We start from the raw sequence: 20828 nt of genomic DNA, 5'->3' as shown, positions 1-20828 counted from the left end.
GGCGCCTGCTTGCGGCCGTCCAGCCCCTCAGTTGCGAGATCCTTTCAGGTGGTTGCTGAATGTTGTGTTGGCAACAGGCCACTGCAGCAGAATGCCAGCTTCTGCTTACTATATAGGTACACTGTCTTATCATGTTTTCGCCATAACCATTTCCACAACTCCTTACGGTAGCCATGTCTTCTCCACTAACCCTTGACAAACATATACAGTACATATCTTTATTATCCTCCACTCTTCATCCATCCCTGCATGTTTCCAGTAGCTGTAAATAAGCCTCTGAATGGCTCAGATTCCAGTTCCCACATGTCAAAAATATGGCCAACTTCCAGGAAACAAATCCAAAAAACATCGGTTGCCTCTGTCTGATTTGTTTTCATCGGAGATGACATTCGGTCATTTTTAGGTTGTATCCTTAGAAAATGCGGTAGTGCCATCTGCATTAAAAAGACTAAAGACTGTGCAAATGCCTAAAAATAAAAGATTCTCTGTAAATTACATTGCTGCTGGGGTAGCATAGCATCCCCTTGAATAGCGCTTTCACCACGAATGGGAACGAGTGGTCTTTGACGATACTATTCCTGAGAGTGGAGGGGAGTTCTCTGAAACAAAGGCTCCAATTTCGTTAGGAACATGCCATCCTCGTTTGCAGTGTAGGGGGTTTGGGGAGGGAAGTGAAAACTTTTTGAACGTGTGCCATGTCTGTACCATTCTCTTATCTGAGGCCCACGACTGCCAGCTGGCGGCTGAATGTGCCCACTTGCACTGTGATGATGAAGCCAGCCAAGCTAGTTGGCAAGCTGAGAGGTAAGACTGGCATGTGATCTAAAGCCAAACACAGCTCTGTGTGGGGTAACTGCATATATGCCGCACTCTCTCCCCTCACATGTGTCCTTCTTTCTATGTTTCCTCTTTCTCTCCACTAGATCTGCAGGTCTTCAAGAATGGGAATCAGTCTGTCCAACCAACCAGCAGGTTGAGCTAAGAACAGGATGGCAGACAACAACAGAAGCCATGCTAGTCCTCTATAAGCAATGAAAATAAATACATAAAAAATATTTAAAAAGTGAAACTTGGAGGCTGTAAGGTGTGAAATGTCTGTGTTGCCTTATGCATCTAGTAGTTTACAAAGTGCAACATCAAACCACGTGTCAAAAAGTAACATCTAAACTTTAAAAATGACCAAAAAGGCCTAAGAAACGACCATTTTTATTCAGCCTGAAGCAACACAGTTTAATAATTATCATATGGCATAGAGCTGTGTGTATTTAACTCATTTAATATGGTGAAATGCGTTAAAGAATTAAGTACAATGTCATTAAGGTAATTGTTTAAACGATTAAAGCATTAATTTTAATGAAAGGTCTCTACCACCATGGTCGGCACACAGGAGCTGGAGACTGAGCTTTGGCGGGAACCACTCAAGCCATATCCGTTTCATTCAGGAAGGATAATACCGCTGCACCGTCCTTCACAACAAGACGTACCGGCGTTTGTTTTAGGTAAGGTGAATCTAAATTTAAGGTGACATGTTTTCAGCAGAACACCGACATCAAGCAATTAATATGAATGTATTATTAATGACAGAAAGGCGACTTTGAAGTACCGTAACCTGTCGTTGCTGTGGCTGATGTCCGGTCAGTGTTGCCATGACGGTCAGTACCCGAAATATTGTCAACTAACAGCAGGGTGATAATTTAATTTATTTCTGTCAACAACAAAATAATCTGGTATTCACTTATTACTGGAGACACCACCGTCAAGCAGTTACATATCACGTTTTACATGTACGGTAAAGTTTACGCATACTTAATGAATCTAATCTAATCTAATCTCTGTCGCTGTTCAATCATAATTACACAAGTTATAAAGGACAGGATATTGTTTAGTTTTGTATGTTTGTTGTGTTTGCTTGTTTTCGCCTCTTTAAACTGAATAAAAAAAGACATCATAGACCTAGACAGCAGTACCAGACTTTGTTGATCTGTTTTTTTTTCTTTTTTCTCTTATTTTTCTTTTTTTAATCACTGCCTTCACAGTCAGACTTCATTTTTAAAGATCTTTATTGGATTTCACATTACAAAATTACATACAGCATATCTAGCAATAAAGTATAAGCATTTATAAAGTGCATAGAGTTCACTTCATAAGTCCACTATTTTCCACTGAGACTTATCTAGACTCTCTAGACAACTATTAGTCTGCAGATAGCAAAGCTCTTTATTACAGTCTCTTGTATTATCATGGCACATATTGTTTCCCACAGTTTTTAACATACAATACATATGATACATAATTATCTGTATCAGCTTAAATGGCAATATAGAATACATATTACAATATATGACAGATTAATAACATAAATCAATATGTGAGCTTATCTCAAACTTCCTGAGCTGGGTGACTTTGATCTTTTTGATATTACAGTAGCCCGTTTTATTTATTTATTTATTTATGTAGTTTTTTTATTGAGTGAGTAACAAATAAACAAAAAATGTAATTTGTAATAGTAATATACTGCAACAGTTTTCTACACACACACTTGTTCACAAATACATGAAGTCTAAAATGTGACCCCATGTTTTACAGAATTCATTCATTCTTCTTTGATAGACATGCACATGTTTTATTACAAAACCTTTTTATTTTTCATTTTAATTTTTACCATTTTTACCTTTCAAATATTAACAATAATGTTTTCTCAATATTAAGAGCAGTACAAAAACTTCTTCTTCTGCTTCTTAAATGAGTCTTTAATTGGCAAAAATGTATGTATGATTTTCATCAGAGAGTGTTTGCAAATAAATGAGGGGTACAGCCTGTACTTGACAGATACTTAGTGTTACAAGTACTTGGTATTATGGACACCTTTTGGGTAGAACAAAAAAAAAGTATTTGGATTCGATCCCCAGGTGTAATGACAAAAAAGTTAGAACTGGTGTCGTGCTATATACACTTGGAGTGGTTGTTAATTTCTTTATGTTATAAGATTAAAAAAAAAACTCACACACTGTTTTCCCTTTGAACTAACAGATGTTGTCACTGTAACATGAATGATTGGAAGAGACCTAGGATGGAGCCATCTTGACATGAAGTTCAAATCTCGGATAGTCTGAACAGCTGTGTCTCAAAAATGCTCTCGGGACTTGTTGCTGCACGCCACTCTCTGAAGTGGACCACTCCTCACTGGAAAACTACTCTTAATAGAACTTATTGGCCATCAGAGCCAGGGCAGTGGCTGCTGAGAGCTGTTGTCTGGAGGAAAGCTCATAGATGGACGAAAGTACCGTCATCAAGGATAAACCAGAAGCCAGTCTTTGCCAGAGCTCCAGCTTTTGGAGATAAGCTAGCTATCATAGACAGTAGTGGCAGCCACAGCTACAAGCAGCTGTACGGCAGCAGCTTAGGCCTTGCAGGAAGAATCAGCACTGCTCTCAGCTCTGACTTTGGGGGTCTGGAAGGAAAACGAATCACCTTCCTATGTGCTAATGATGCGTCCTATACAGTGGCACAATGGGCAGCTTGGATGAGTGGCGGGACGGCGGTGCCGCTCTACCGAAAACACCCACCAGCTGAACTGGAGTACATCATCTCCGACTCCCAGAGTTCACTGCTGGTGGCAGGGCATCCTTACGCTGAAACCTTGGAGCCCCTGGCACGGAGACTGGGGTTGCCATGTCTCACACTGCCCCCTACCTCAAACCTGCACACTTTGAATGGGGCAGAGACACAAGAGAAGGAGGTGACCATCACAGACTGGGCTGAGCGACCAGCGATGATCATCTACACCAGCGGTACCACAGGGAGACCCAAGGGAGTTCTGCATACACACTACAGCATCCAAGCCATGGTAAATTATATATTTTTAATGTACAATTAAAGTACAGCTGAAACTACAAAGCAACTTGTCCACGGTTACTTTTCCACAATGCAAACGGACTATTTATTAATTGCTTTTATCCATTTAATTGAAATATTGGTGATTGAGGTTATAATTTAGCTCTCTGGCTGATAACTCCCTTAGTGAGATGTTGTGGCATCCAATTCATGTCAAATCATTTCTTTTTTATTTCTGTGATGGTGTGCGCAACAGCTGAGACAGCGTTCACAGCACGGGTCATTTTTTCTCCTTCTTTGTCTTTCTCTGGACCTTTAATTTCACCACTAACACTAAATAATAATATATGTTTGTGTTGACCTATTTCTGAGAGCGGTACCTCAGTCGAGAGCTCATAAAGTTGTTCTTCTTAGTCTTTGGTGCCATTTTCATGAATGGAGCTTCTCTACAACCTGCCCAATGACTGCCCTTATATGGCATTTTGAGGGCGTCATTCATGTTAATTTAATCTTCTCTGGAACGCACATTAATTTAGAATAGGTAGGTTTTTTCAGTCATATTTAATATTACAAGTATTGTGATTTACTCATTAATGAGTTCATGATATCATGATAGTGTATGGACTGTTTGATATGGCATAGTCCTCCCTCCTGGCTTTAGATCATTTCTTAAACTGTAACCTCAGTCTGTGTGTTCTGTCCAGAGGTTCTCCAAATAGAGGGGAAGTGATTTGTTTGCTACTTGGCTGTGGCTGTGACTGGAGGTAACACATTAGTCAAAGTTTCACACTGTCATAACATCAGAATATATGGACCTGGGGGTTTAAATGTCTCGTTGTTGGTGTGTTCAGGTGCTTGTGAGAAGCTCAGAAATTGGGGATTTGAAAGTTAGCTGCCAAGAAACTGCAAAAATTGACATTTTCCTTTTCACTTTGTCACTGCTTTAGTTTTCTGACTTTTATTTACTGAAAACATGACCTATGAGCACTTCTGTGGTGACTGATGCCTACATGTGATAAGTCAAAGTGTTTGTTTATACACCAACAAAGAAGAATTTTCAAAAACTTCTCATAAGCATATACTGTATTATATTAAGAAAAAAGAAAAACAATACAAGTCAAATACACTGAGTAGAGAATCAGTATCAAAACGTTGGGCATTTGGTTAATGGCCAAGAATACATTATTTGTTTTTCATAGGCTAAATGTATTCATTATTTCAATAAATTAAATAATTACTGGTAATTAATATTCTTGTAAAGTTAGATTTTTTTATATTGCCCAAAATTACAAGTCCCTATATCTGAGAATGTGGTTCAGCCTTTCTACAGAATATTTCATGAAGTGCAGGAAGAGGTTATTCAGAACTCCACTAAAAACTCAAATATAGACACATGAAATTATATGCGAGTTTGCAAGTGCAAGACGTTTGTAGACATCCCCAAATCACGCCCCTCCCCCACACCCATATCTGACTGTCTCATCAGCATCATTCCTCTTTTGTTCCAGTCTAGCTTTGTAAACAATCACTAATTTATGCCATTAAAGATCTTCCGAAGATTTCTCCGAATATTTTTAAGCAAAATTGACCTACATGTCCAATAGTGTGGAAAATTAAATCACTGTGAACTAAGTCAGAGCTTCATTTGTCTCTGGGTGACCGAGGGGAGTGAGTGAGTGAGTGAATGATTAAGTGAGTCTGTCTGTTTTCCTGCAAGGCAACAACATCAGGTTGTCAGAGTTCCTGGAAAGCTTGAAGGCTTGAGACCAATTTCAGGAAGGGGAATAGGTTTGATGAATCACTTCCAAACTCAAACTTAGATTTAAGATGAGACCATATGATCCCCATCTTCTGCTTACACCTCTTTTTCCATGTTTCCACGTACACTGAATGTTTTTAGTGTGATTTTTCTGAATTGAAATGCCTGCAATTTCTTCCTAGTGATTGGGGGAAAAAAAGATGAAAATCATACATATCAATTCCCTATTGTGCTTGCAATGTGTTTGGTTCATGATGTCAAAGGTGCTGACATCATGAACAATGTCAGATGAGTGCTGAATGCCATCTAAATGGTGTAGCCAGAGCAAACATTAACATGGACTGCTCTCAGCATGCGTGCATGTTTCTGCAAGTGTGTCAGTGATTACCAGCTGTGATCTGCTCAATTATTTTGCATTTACATTCAGAGGCACACAGTGGAAGTTTCACTGTTTCTAAACAAGAAAATATTACTCACAATAACATGAACACCTGTTCTAAATAATGCAATTCAGTACTGTATAACTGTAAGGTACAAATTATCTTTGAATTGCATTAACCACTTTTCTCACACAGCCTCAACAAAATGAAAACAATGTAAGCTTCTAATATCTTCACATTAACAGTAGTTTCAACACTATGCATTGCTTAACAACATCAGCAGTTGTTATAGGAACACAGGGATGAACACACTGATGCTTTCCATGCCCTCCATTATCACAGAATCAAAACTTGTTTAGTAATTGAATCTTGATGGAAAGTTAGTTGAGTTTTTCCTATTCAGAATCGACGGTCGAAGTATAGTGGGTCTAAGCAGGCATTAGACCCAGTATACTTCAAGAGAAAATAGTGATTTTGTGCAAAACTGAATTGAGTAGAAGAAATGTATTTCCATCTCCTTCATTCCTGAAACAAATTGCATAATTTCTGAGAGAAAAAAATAGTGTATTGCACTATATATAATTCAAGACTTGTATGACACTATATAACTATATATGATTTGATATTACCCTGTAACAATTGATTTCTTAAAAACTGTTTAGGTGCTTTAGGTGGCGTCCATTGCTTATGTGACCCTTGTTTAGGGGTTTCAATTTTGCTCTTTGTCTTACTGATAAAAAACAAATGATGAAGTGCATATTCAGAGAAGTTATGATCATATTAGTAACAGCAGATGCTTATTTACATGTAATATTTTCTTCATGCAGGGTAAAATCCATTGTTAAACATTTCTTCACAGATGGGAGCCTCAATTGACCCTCATGCAATTAAGTTATGACAGTATTTGTTAAAAAGGTGCGCTCTTACATTCTTTGGCCTGGAAGTTTCACTCCAATGCTTTCAGTACACCCTATCTATCATTATTATTATGCTCTCCAACTGCAACCAAATGCATTGTTTACAAGAGTCAGAATACATTGTTGCAAAAGGAGGAAATTACTAACTAAGGTATGAATAAAGAGGATTAAGAGGACAAAAAGTTAAACAACTGCAAAATAGAGTACATCCGATACAAGAATTTTGCAGAATTCTGTCTGTTGCGTGATCCTTGGAGTTACTTCACCGATATCCATCACTCTTAATGTCAAGGTTCAGGGTTTAAGTTTATTTTATTCATCCATAAAAACATGAAAATCACAGCCCTCCCATGCCTTCACTTTCAAAGCATGCCAATGTGGTGGTGAAGAATTCAAATAACCCTCAAAAATCAATATTTTTATTGTGGTAGTGAACCAAACGACAGCACGAAGAAGATCATTGTTACAAATATCTGCAACAGTGGAATCTGACTGAGGTGATTTATTTTAGAGATGCTGACCCCTTCCTCCTTTGTCACCCCCCAGATCCAATGTCTGGTTTCAGAGTGGGCGTGGTCCAAGGATGACGTCATCCTCCACACTTTGCCGCTCCACCACGTGCACGGCATTGTCAACAAGCTGCTGTGCCCGCTCTGGGTTGGCGCCACCTGCATTATGCTGCCTGAATTCCAGCCTCATAAGGTCGAGACTGCACTCTATCTGTCTCTTTTTTTCCCCTCTGACTCTTTCTCAAATCTTTCATTAACTTCTCTAAATAAAGGAGGCAGTTGTACAGCTGTAGTGCTCAGGAGCCAACTATGAGAGCCAGACTGTAATTGACCGTGAGCCATAGAAGTACATCAGATTTAGAAGTACCATATGGCAAAGGTGTAGCAGAGTTGAAAAAGACCTTTGACTCTTTCCACATCAGTCCCTCTGTTTGTAAGCCTATGCCTTTATAAGTGTTTCCTTTTCCCCTTCCACTTTTGTTCTCTCTGCTTTCTCCTTGCTGCATCTCCTCTCTCTCTCTCTCTCTCTCTCTCTCTCTCTCTCTTTCTATCAGTCTCCCCTTCTCCTCCTCCTCCTCGTCTTCCTTCTCCCACTCTGACTGTCAAACTAAGTGTTTGGGGCTCAGTGATGAATTGCCCTGTGTGGCTTTGTATCTGACCAACGCCGACTCACAGCGGGGGCTTAAGCAGCGGATCAATCGATGAGCTGACATTGAAGAATGATAGTGCTTCTTTGGCCAAGAGAAGGGAGGGGAAGAAGTGTGTGTGTGTGTGTGTGTGTGTGTGTGTGTGTGTGTGTGTGTGTGTGTGTGTGTGTGTGTGTGTGTGTGTGTGTGTGTGTGTGTGTGTGTGTGTGTGTGTGTGTGTGTGTGTGTGTGTGTGTGTGTGGGGGGGGGGGGGTTTTGGAACATAAAGGAGTGTAGATGCACATGTGTGCTAATGTATGTGTGCTTTTGTTTGTAGGGAGGGACCTCCACAGCTTAATGGCAGTGAAAGGGTCTTTGAAGGACATATGTATCTGTCAGCAGGGGTATTGCAACACGATCATAGCTATCAGTATTCGACTGTTATCCCTGACCTTGTGTACCAAACCACAAGCCCCTTCTCTCACCCTCAGAAAAAAAAGCCTTTATTCTCCTCCTCCTGAAGTTACAGTACATTGATGACGTGATCGATAGTCTGTCTCTTCTATCCCCTAAGATCTCTGAAGTGTAGCCTAGGCAGTAGAGGCTGGCATTGATTTTTTTTTTCTTTCTGATTTCGCCTGGAGATAGTGACAAAACTTTTCAGTGCAGCAATTGTGATCCGATAAATCGCAGATATGTCTATTTCAAGTGTGCTATTTCAGACTGACTGTGGTACGTACTCACACAACACAGGGTAGATTTTATTTCTCAATTTCAATTCAGACACTTCATCACAGCAGCGTACACAAGAAATAGATTTGTTAACACATTGACAAATTGTTAACTCAGATGTAATATCAAATATATAATTGTTGAGACATTCAATGAGAGGGTGGTATAACACATCTAGGGCTGCAGCTAATAAGTCATTTCAATATCGGTTCAACTGATGATTATGTTCTCAATTGATCAAATATTCTATTGGTCTGTAAAATGTCAGAAAATTCATCACAATTAGAAAATCCCAATGTCCTAAAGCCCAAAGTGGTGTCTTCAATTTTTATTTCCTGACTAATTTTTCAAAAGCCAAAGATGAAGAAAATCAGCAAATACTCACATTTGAGAAGCTGGAACCAGTAAATGATTGGTACTGTTTTGTTAAATAAAGACTTAAATTATTTACCAGTTATCAAAATATTTCTGATTTAATTTATGTTGATCAATGCATCAATTTAGAAAAAAATACTTAACTAATTAGCCCTATGTAGGAGTAATAATTGTATATAAAACTTAGCTCTTATGCCTACACACTACAAGGGTACTGGTCAGACAACTTGGTGCAGCTATCCTCAAAAATTGCTCTTATAATCAAGTCAAAATGTGCATCTCAAAAGTAGTATCTCAGTCGCCACTGGTGTTACAAAATGTGGAGGAATGAAGCCTCTTTTCATTGTTTTGTATTGTATAAAGAAATAAAAACAGTTTGGCTTGGGATAAAAGTCGACTTCTCAAGGTTTTAGATGCCATAACTAAAACAGCTCCAGCCTGAATTTGATGAAGCTTGGAGGGATTCTGTGGTACATTATTCCTCATTATTGTGGTGGATTCTGGGTACATTATAACGTGGGTGTAAGGATGATCATGGTTTGAAATGTTGAGAATCAGAACCAATATCAAAATGCCACTTTTTCAATATCTTACTTTGAAGAATATAAACCTTGTCTACAAAACCCTGTTTTATCAAATCATCATATAACGTATATTTTGTCCAAAAGCAAAACAGCTGCACAAGCTTTCTTGCGAAAAATACAAACTAAAATTTTCAAAATTATGATCAGGAAATTTACAGTCAGAGAATATTTTTAAAATGAATCTAAACATACCAACATTAAATAATTGATAGTTTTTCAGTGCTCTGCACTACCAGCCCATTTTGGTTGGTATCCAAAAAGTGTTGAGGTTCAGTATCCTGTCTTTCTCAGGAAGAGTCCATCAGTTGTGTTGTATTCTTATGTTTAGCGCAGGGCTCAACAGCTCACAGCATTGTTTAGGATGCAGGCCGTGGCTCTGGGTTCTCACCACATCCTGTCCCCATAGGTGGAGGCCAGCTATTTGACGGATATAAATTGCCTTCTACTCCTCTCTAGGCTGGACTAGGTGGAAGCGCTCCACTGCACTTGACAGACACCACACAGAATGGTCAGGGCACACTCAGTTAATAATCCTTCCCCCTGCACTAAGTATTATTCTCCATGTGCACAGGTACCAGACACACCCAACTTTTTAAGATCAGCTTGTAATGATACTCTGAGAAATGGGATAAGGATCTGATTAAACTGTCGACAAGTCTTAATCTTATCATCTTTATTCATCTATATGTTTCAGTGTTTGTTTATTAGATGCAGAAGGGATGATAGGAACAGAAGTCAGTAGTGAATACATTAGGTGAGTCTACGATGAGGTGACTCAAAGGAGAAGTGGAAGGAAGAGTTTAGAAATTGCTGGCACATTAAGAAGGATGCGGTGGTGGGTGAGAGGGATGATGGAATAGACTGATGGTTTCTGTGTGTGTGTGTGTGTGTGTGTGTGTGTGTGTGTGTGTGTGTGTGTGTGTGTGTGTGTGTGTGTGTGTGTGTGTGTGTGTGTGTGTGTGTGTGTGTGTGTGTGTGTGTGTGTGTGTGTGTGTGTGTGTGTGTGTGTGTGTGTGTGTGTGTGTGTGTGAGAGACTGCAGAGGCAGTGAAGCAAGAAATTATGAAATGGAGAAAGACGGTAAGTGAATGTGAGATAGGGAGGGGAGAAGGAAAGATAAAGGGAAGATGTGGGGTCAGAGAAGAAAGTAGAGAATGAAAAATAAGCACTCAGAAAATTGAGGTAGAATGAAAGAAGAAGAAGAAGTAAGGATAAGTAGACTGAGAGGGGAGGGGAGACAGCTGGGGAGGAGCGTTCGTCTCCCAGGGGGGAGACGGGACTTAGAGAAGCTGTCGTTCACCTTCACTTAATTCATGCTGTCGTCCCATCCTCCCATCGTCTACTGTGATGTAGCCAGAGTGTGTGTGTGTGTGTGTAAGAGGGATGAGGTGGAGTGGGTAGGGCGGAGTGAGTAAAATGACTTTGTCCTTGAACAAGGGAGTTTATGTGTTATTTGAACAGTATTTTTATATGTGCCTGTAGTTCATGATTCATGTTTATGTCCATTAACACCTGTAAGTGTGTACGTATGTGTGTGTGTGTGATGCAGTGGGGGGCATGAGTAGCTACTTCTACAGAGTCAAGAAGCACATTTGTCAAAAGTAGCCGTACAGAAGCTATTTAACTGGCCCTACAGCAGTCTGCTGTATTCCTCCCCCTGACCTTTACAAATCTTGACTTTTTTCTTTTCTTGTTTTGGCGTGATGTTGACAACTTTAATATGAGGCTGCTGCCTGGACCTTACTCTGCCATTTACGTCAAATAAAAGAAACAAAATGGCACTTTTTGATATCACAAATACTCTAATGGAATGAATGTGGATGTAATCATTTCTATTACATGGTCCCGTCCATCAGCCTGTCCTTATCTCTCTCCTCTTTATGCTGTCTCAGTCATATTCTGTGCTCATCTCTCTCTCTCTCTCTCTCTCTCTCTCTCTCTCTCTCTCTCTCTCTCTCTCTCTCTCTCTCTCTCTCTCTCTCTCTCTCTCTCTCTCTCTCTCTCTCTCTCTCTCTCTCTCTCTCTCTCTCTCTCTCTCTCTCTCTCTCTCTCTCTCTCTCTCAGGTGTGGGAGATGCTGTTGAGCTCCAAGTCTCCCCTGGTTAATGTGTTCATGGCCGTGCCAACTATCTACTCTAAGCTGATAGAGTACTATGATCAGCACTTCACACAGCCTCATGTCAAAGACTTTGTCAAAGCGGTCTGCAAAGAAAGGATCAGGTAGGGGCTGTAACATCAATCAAAGACAGCTTACTTGTAGGTAGGTATATTTGTAGATACACCTATGTGTGTGCAACACAGACTGGTGAGAAGTTTCTTCTATACAGGGTTAAAGCAGTCAATGAATAGTTTAATGAGTATGAAAATGATGTGAGTCATATTTGTTATGTCGCCCTCGCAGTCACCAGATCTGACAGACAAACATCAATACATCAACAATATATTTAAAGATCATCTGTCTTTTTCAGTGACAGTGTATTGAATCATGTAGTACAAGGCTGAAACAATTTTATTTTCATTATCGATTATTTTTTCAATTAATCGGTTAATCAGTGTTAAAAAAAGGCTATTCTCATAGGCCATAGTAATTTCTTCAGTTAGCTTGTTTTGTCTGAATAAGAGCCTAAAATGTTATATTCAGTGTATTGTCATATATGACAAGGAAAGACAGGAAATTGTCACATTTGAGAATCTGTAACCATCAAATATTTTACACTTTTGCTTGAAAACTGACAATTCAGTTATCAGAATAGTTGCAAGAGTCATTTGTCAATTGACTATTCATTTTTTTTGACTAATCATTGCAGCTTGAGTGTTGTAACACATATGCTGCTTATCTTTAAATCCATGATTTTGTTATCAGTCTGGTGTGTGGTGTCTGCACTATTTATTTGGTTGCCTCTGTGGCGCCAGTATTTTCTACTGCTTCATTTTGCATACTTAACATGTTTGATTATTCATCAAAAAACACAGAATTGTTCTCATCTGGAGCACTACGGGCATTCAACCCTTTGACACCCACCTGTCACCTATAAATCACATGTGAATACTACTATGACTACTACTACTACTACTACTATTACTACTATTGATGATGATAATAATAAATAAAAATAATAATAATAATAATAACTTTATTTTTAGGGCACTTTTCAAGCAAATAGGTTTAAGTGCAAATTTCAAACACAGGCAACTTTAAAAACAATAGCAAGCAATTTCAATTGCATCATTACTCGGAACCCCTGAGTGATTTCCTCACATCCATCCTTCCTTCCTCAGGCTCATGGTTTCAGGCTCAGCTGCTCTCCCTCTGCCCACTCTGCAACGCTGGGAGGAGATTACAGGACACACACTGCTGGAACGCTACGGCATGACTGAGATCGGCATGGCACTGTCCAACCCTCTGAGGGGCACACGCATCCCAGGTACTTAAGTTTGCACACACACAAACACACACACACATGCGCACATTCACTTTAATATTGAAAAGCATATTTAGGAGGAAGATAAAAACAAAACGTAAGGACACAGTCACACTAATTGTGTTTCAGAGTTTTTTATTCACTCTGGTGGATAACAATAATGCTATTCAACCTCAGGTGCCAAAACAATAACGATCATTAAGACAGCTTAAAACACAGGTCATGTTCCTTTTCCAAGCAACCTGTGGTGAGGTTTGGAGGCAACTGCTTAGTCAATGTTTGGAAATTAAACCAGAACACAAGGTTTTGTGAAGATTAGTTTAACATCTGACACTCAGCAGTTACTGTTTAATTAAATAAATGACAGTGAAGTGTGCAGGTAGAGTGCACGGCTATAGCACTTTGCCAGGTTACCAAAACTCAGTCAGGGGAAAAGGTATGTGTGTCTGTCTGTCATCTATTTACAAATCCTGAGTTAGGGCAATCGAATACTACAGTCAGTAAATCAGCTTGGTGTTGTGCTTTTTAGCGATACCACCATTACTATGATAGTATAACAAGAATGAAAACAGTTTTGCTGACTGTGAAAGCACATATGTTTGGATTAATCACAGTCAACAGTGTGCCTCTCCTACAAGTGAAGGTAGCCTAAGTGAAAGTGGGTGTTGTAATTTGTTATTAAAGGCTTTTCTCAAAAGAATTACAACTACATTATGTAAGTAGATGTTCACAATTTATCAAGTCTGTCTTAAACAACAGTCAGTCAAGACTGTTGCTTTGTAAAATATCCACTTTATTTGACTGACTAGAATTCAATACATTTTTGCACAGAAAGAGGACGTTGGATTTTGTCCCAGTGCATTAAAGGAATTTTTTAATGACCTGTATGAACAGGAGGAAAGATTACAGAAAGCTAAACCTGTTTTAGTTTTCATATGGGCACCTGAGTATTGTTTCAAGACAGACCTGAAAAATAGTGAACCTATCCTTGAAGTCCTACCAATATGTCAGCTTATGATTGTCATCCAACAAAGACATGAGGCTTTCATCAAGATGAATGCAAATGAAAATGACTTGATGGAACACATGCTTGTGGGTTTTACTCTCCATCTTTTCCAAAGTCAAAGTTTAGGGTTGGAGGATCAGATAAAAGCACATCCCCAGTGGTGTTTTGGTGAGGTTCTAGGTTGTTCTCTGTTGAAACAGGGCTAAATTTGAATTTGATAACATATGTTGTATTTTGATCATAGGCAGTTTTCTTTAGTGTGATGTCAGGTAAAACCCCATGATCCCAACAACACCTCCCTCACACATGCAGAAACAAAAGCAAGGTCTGAAAATTAGGTCAGACTAGTAGTGGTTGCTTTCTTCTTCTTTTCTTCCTCTCGGAGCTCTTTTCTTATCCCATCTTCTTCCATCCTCCCCCTCTCATTTTTCCCTTCGTGTTCCCCAGCCAACTCTTCCTCTTACAGGTAAGGCTAATTGGCTTTCAAGTGGATTGGGTAATCCTCTGTCTACTGTTTTGTTGTGGTATTGTTTTGTTTGTTTGTCAGGTAATGTTTGGCATAAACTGAACAGGATGTGTTTGATTCCTCTCAGGTGATTATTAAGAATGGCTTCAAGAGGTCTGCGGTTCTATTGATGTTTCCACTGCAGGGCATTTGTGGGAGATGTTTTTATGTAGGTGTGAGTATATGTAGGTGTGAGTATATGTGGGCATGAGCTTGTGCCTGTTTGAGTCAGTGTGCTCCTGTCTTGTCTTTAAGTAGGTTAAAATGGATCAATAGCAACCGCAAGAAACACTCTCAGAAGAGTAGAGGAGTGGAATCCCCCTCTTTCTTTCCCACTCTCACTTTCTTTTCTTTCTGTCCTCCGCCAGTTAAGCAGCAGACAACACAGTTCTTAATACACTTTATTGGCAGAAATGTTTTTAATAATTTTGTATCTTATTTAGGGCGTCTATCTGGCCTGATTATGTATCTTACAGTTTTGGAATATTCCAGATTAACAGCAGTGTGGCTTTCTGGGTCATATTACCCTTGTTGAGATGTAAATATGTAAGTGAGTTCATCCTTGTTCTTTCCATCTCATTAGTATCTCACTCTGCTGCCCCTTTTATCATTTTTACTCTTTTTCTTCCTGCTTCCCAGCCTCTTTTTTTTGTCTTCTCACTGACATAGAGAATCATTTTCATATTTCACCACAGCCTCACACCTTCCCATCTTCAGTCTTCCTTGTGCTGTCCCTTCACATTCCTGTCCAATCTCTTCCTATTTATATTTCCTGTTAAAAATGTGCCAATATTTTATGTAATTTGAGGCCCGAAAAGTAGTATTTCATTAACTTCTTGGAAGAAAATCTCTCATTGGCCTTTGACATGCTTTCTCTGCCCCACACATACCAGGTTGTAGCATTTTTAATATGCCTGTGCTCTTAGAAATAGCAATTAATATGGACAAAATGAAGAACCCAAGGAAGACTACATCTACACCTACATTACTTCACTCCTCATTAGCGGAAAACAGGACAGGGAGCTGAGAGATTGCCCCCTTTGGGTTTTGTAATCCCTTTTTACCAGGCTTGTTTTTAAGTCCAAGGAGGCAAAAACATGAGCAGTCAAATAGTCAGACAGGTTTTAAACAAATCACCACATCGGTCAAACAACTTTGGAAAAGTACACAAAGGCAAAAAAGTAAAGGCTCTCACTTCTTGATTTAGCTCTGAATAAAATGGTCTAGATCATGTTTAGATACAGTAACTGTCTGGTTTTTTTTTTTACTGCGTTGTCACAAAATTGCCAGTTATCAGCAGTTGTTTTGGTGAGTACAATGTTATCGTGGCTGATTGAAAACATGGACAAAACTATAAAAATAATCGGTTGTATTAAATTATCCTTTAATAACATATCCTTTTGAAATACTTTAAATATTGCCTGATCATTGACAAAGATTAGCACAACTTTCATCTTGAGGTCATTTTTAATTAATCCATCCACTACATCCATACTCTAAAGGGTTGTGGGGAAGCTGGGGCCACTCTTAGGTCATCAGTCACTCACAGGACTAACATATTGTATATGTGTGTGAATGGTTGTCTGTCTACAGATACAGAATAATTCACACCTATGGGCAATTTAGAGACACCAGTTACCCTAACCTGTAGGTTTTAGGTCTGTTGGAGGAATACCCAGAGAGAACATACACAGGCATGGAAAGAATATGTAAACTTCACATAGAAGGTGTCAGGTTTTGTAGAAAGTTCGGACCCAAATGCAGAAAGTTCCAAATTCAAGAGTTTTTAATTGAACAGAAAAAGTCAAAAAACAACTCCAACAAAGAATGTCCCGTCAAACGGTGAAAAAACTCAACAAAAATGCAGGCTCTTGGCCACAAAACTGAAACAGGAGAAGAGCTGACAAACTAGAGGGCAGTCCAAAGAGTGGTCTAGAGGCAGGCAAGGGTCAGGTCCAAATAAGCAGTCCAAACAGGCAAAATCCAAAAACCAGGTTCACAGGCAGAGTACAAACAAGCAGGTTGGCAGACAGGCAAAGCAGGTAACAACGGTAGATGTGCTCAGAACAAAAGACTGGGACAATCTGACAAACTGGGGCTGACAGAGCACAGAATAAGTAGGCCTAATCATTAGGACTTAACGGAGTACAGGTGAGCACAAAATGGCCGACAATGACCACATGGAAGCATGACAGGTGAGGGCGGAGTCATTACCCAAAACAAACAAAAGCACATGGTTGCAACACACAAAATGTCCAGCAGGTGTCAATGAACATGCAAGGATACTGACACTACCCCCCCCCTCAACGAACGCCTCTCGGCGTCAAGGCAGGATGGCGTGGGTGTTGCTGGCGAAAGTCTCTAATGAGTGTCTTATCCACAATGTGGCGGGCGGGAACCCACATCCGCTCCTCTGGCCCATACCCTTTCCAGTCAACCAAAAACTGGAGACCACGCCCACGCCGGCGAACATCCATCAGCTTCTCGACAGTGTAGACAGGACCCCCATCAACGAGCGGGGGGGGAGGGCGGGGCACAGCCGGGGGAGACAGAGGACTGTGACAGACAGGTTTGACCGGGACACATGGAAGGTGGGATGGACTCGGCGAAGTGAGAGGGGCAGGCGCAACCGGACTGCAGATCTGCCCAAGACCTGTTCGATGACATAGGGCCCAATGAAGCGGGGAGCCAGCTTACGTGAGTCCACTCGGAGAGGTAGGTCCTTGGTAGAGAGCCAAACCCTCTGACCGCTCCTGTAGTGGGGGGCCTTGACCCTTCGGCGGTCTGCCAACCGCTTGACCTGGGCACCCGAACGCAACAGAGAGGCTCGAGCACGTCTCCACGTCGCCTTGCACCGCCGGACAAACGCCTGGACAGATGGAACCGATGCCTCAAGTTCCTGGGAAGAAAAGAGAGGTGGTTGGTAGCCAAGGCAACATTGAAAAGGGAAGAGACCCGTAGATGCAACAGGGAGAGAATTGTGGGCATACTCAGCCCATGCCAAATGCCGACTCCAGGATGTGGGATTCTGGGACGCCAGGCACCTAAGAACCCTTTCAAGGTCCTGGTTGGCCCGCTCTGTCTGGCCGTTGGTCTGAGGATGGAATCATGAAGAGAGGCTGGCGGTGGCTCCAATAAGCCTACAGAAGTCCTTCCAAAACGAGGACACAAATTGAGGACCTCGGTCAGACACCATGTCAAAAGGCATTCCATGGATCCTAAAGACATGGTTAACCATGAGAGAAGCTGTCTCCTTGGCAGAAGGGAGTTTAGGCAGAGGGACAAAGTGCACACACTTGGAGAACCGATCAACAATAGTCAGGACAGCAGAGTTACCATCAGAAGGCGGGAGGCCAGTCACAAAATCCAAGGCTATGTGGGACCATGGTCGTCTGGGTACCGGGAGCGGCTGGAGGAGTCCGACAGGTGGCTGATTTGAGCTCTTGTTTTGGGCACAAATCTGACAGGCAGCGATGAAGGCTTGGACATCTGCAACCATTCGGGGCCACCAAAACTGTTGACGGAGAAATGCCATAGTCCTCCTAACCCCGGCATGGCAGGTCAGTCGGGAGCAGTGACCCCACTCCAAAACCTGAGGACGGACAGAACTGGGGACAAACAGGCGGTTAGGGGGGCAACCAGCTGGGCAAGCCTCCTGTTGCTGGGCACTGCGAACCACAGAGACTATATCCCAAGAAACTGCACCCACTAAACAGTGAGAAGGCAAAATGGTGTTAGGGGCAGGAGCAGCATCTGGAGCACTAAACTGTCGAGAAAGAGAGTCAGGTTTAGCATTCTTGGACCCAGGACGGAAAGACAAGGTAAAATTGAACCGACTAAAAAAAAGAGACCACCTGGCCTGGCGTGCGTTGAGTCGTTTGGCAGACTTCAAATACTCCAGGTTCATATGGTCCGTCCACACAAGAAAAGGAACCTCAGCGCCCTCTAGCCAATGACGCCACTCCTCCAGAGCGAGTTTGACTGCCAGAAGTTCCCGGTCCCCGACATCATAGTTTCTCAGCAGGCGTTAACTTGTGGGAGGAAAAGGCACATGGGTGCAGCTTATTGTCCTCCTTGGACCTCTGGGACAGGACAGCTCCAGCCCCTACCTCAGAGGCATCCACCTCAACAATGAACTGACACGAAGGATCTGGCATAACCAGAATGGGAGAAGAGGTGAAACGCTTCTTCAGTTGTTGGAACGCCTTCTCCGCCACTTCCGACCAGAAAAACCTGACAGAGGAGGATGTCAGAGCAGTTAGAGGAGAGGCAAGAGAACTATAGTTACGAATGAACCGTCTGTAAAAATTTGCAAAACCCAGAAACTTCTGCAGATCCTTGCGGGACTGAGGGGTAGGCCAATCAATGACTGCCTTGATCTTAGAGGAGTCCATCCCAACACCACCTTCAGAGACGACAAAGCCCAAAAACGATGTGGAGCGTTGATGGAACTCACATTTCTCAGCCTTTACATAAAGTTGGTTCTCTAGTAACCGCTGAAGAACTAACTGGACATGATGGACATGGTCACGAATGGACTTGGAAAAAATCAGAATATCGTCCAAATAAACAAAAACAAATTTGTTTACCATATCCCGCAGTACATCATTGACCAAAGTCTGGAACACAGCTGGGGCGTTGGTCAGTCCAAACGGCATTACAAGGTACTCGTAGTGCCCTGTGGGTGTATTAAATGCCGTCTTCCACTCATCTCCCTCCCTGATTCTCACCAAATGATAGGCATTACGAAGGTCCAATTTAGAAAACACTGTGGCACCCTGTAGCAGTTCAAAGGCTGAGGACATCAAGGGAAGAGGATATCTGTTCTTAACCGTAATATCATTGAGGCCCCGGTAATCAATGCAAGGTCTTAATGATCTATCCTTCTTGCCCACAAAGAAAAACCCTGCCCCTGCTGGAGAGGACGAGGGACGGATAATACCTGCTGCTAGGGAGTCCTCAATATACTTGTTCATGGCCATTCTCTCAGGGGGCGCCAGAGAGTACAGACGACCTCGAGGCGGACAAGCTCCAGGAAGCAACTCTATAGAGCAATCATATGGACGATGAGGTAGTAGAGAAGTTGCCCTGGACTTGCTGAAGACGGGTCTCAGGTCTAGGTATTCCTCCGGAACTCTTGACAGGTCTGGAAACTCCTCAGGTAGCTCAGGAAAAACAGGGAACCGGTTAAGGGCAGACCTCAGACACTGGGAATGACAGAATGGGCTCCAGCCCAAAATAGAATTCTTCTCCCAATCAATGTGCGGGTTGTGTTTGACTAACCAAGGGTGTCCAAGAACTATGGGAATCTGTGGTGAATCAATAACATAAAGAGCAATCTCCTCAGTGTGATTACCAGAGAGCATCAAACTCACCGGGGATGAGATATGGGTTACCTTGGCGAAACAGGTCCCGTTTAGCGCTGAGGCAGTCAATGGCACTTGCAGGGTGGTTACTGGAACTCCCCATCTGGTGGCCAGTGATACTTCAATGAAGCTCTCTTCAGCTCCAGAGTCAATGAGGACGGAGGTGGTGTGATGATGGCTCCTCCACATCACAGTTGCTTGCAGAACACTGCGAAGGGATGGGGAGATCCTTGAGGGAATTGCGCTCACCAGTACTCCCCGCCTCACTGGTGAGCATTGTCTTTTACAGGACAGGTTGAAACAAAATGGCCACGCTGACCACAGTACAGACAGGCACGAGACTCCAGCCTTCGCTGTCTCTCAGCTGGTGAAAGACTAGTCCGGTCTATCTTCATTGGCTCTGGAGGAGCCGGAGTGGACGACCTTGATCCCCCCTCAAGGACCTGAAGAGGAGAACTGGACCCTCGACGAAGCTCAGTCCGCTAAGAACTACTGGTTGTCTTCAACCGATGAAGCTGACCTAGCCGAGTGTCCACACGGATAGCCACACCCACCAAGCCATCAAAAGATGAAGGCAAATCGCGGGGAATGAGTTCATCCTTAATCCCTTCAGAAAGTCCATTGAAAAACGTATCATACAGAGCTTCCAGGTTCCAACCAGTAGAGGACGCCAGAGTCCGGAATTCTATTGCAAAGTCGGACACTGACCTGCGGCCTTGACGGAGGTTAAGGATCTCACGAGCAGCCTCCCTTCCCTGTTTAGAGCGATCGAAGACCTTCTTCATTTCACCAGTGAATTGAGTGAAGTCATCCTG

The 20828-nt window shown here is 41.8% G+C and overlaps 1 protein-coding gene across 3 annotated transcripts in view; it reads left to right on the top strand.

Annotated features, from left to right (window-relative positions):
* The first annotated feature begins 1468 nt into the window (after window positions 1-1468).
* acsf3 (acyl-CoA synthetase family member 3) overlaps window positions 1469-20828 on the top strand; it is a 44528-nt gene continuing 25168 nt past the window's right edge. Inside the window, exons 1-6 of one of the 3 annotated variants that reach the window (XM_062423628.1) lie at window positions 1469-1499; window positions 1585-1652; window positions 3031-3847; window positions 7437-7592; window positions 11780-11934; window positions 12994-13139. In XM_062423628.1, coding sequence (XP_062279612.1) covers window positions 3131-3847; window positions 7437-7592; window positions 11780-11934; window positions 12994-13139 — 1174 coding nt within the window. In that variant the 5' untranslated portion in view covers window positions 1469-1499; window positions 1585-1652; window positions 3031-3130. The remainder of the gene's footprint in view (window positions 1500-1584; window positions 1653-3030; window positions 3848-7436; window positions 7593-11779; window positions 11935-12993; window positions 13140-20828) is intronic. The other 2 variants (XM_062423618.1, XM_062423636.1) reach the window with 2 other exon arrangements.

Source organism: Scomber scombrus, chromosome 1 (genome assembly GCF_963691925.1).
Source record: "Scomber scombrus chromosome 1, fScoSco1.1, whole genome shotgun sequence".
NCBI lineage: Eukaryota > Metazoa > Chordata > Actinopteri > Scombriformes > Scombridae > Scomber > Scomber scombrus.
This window is presented reverse-complemented; position numbering and strand designations above follow the sequence as displayed.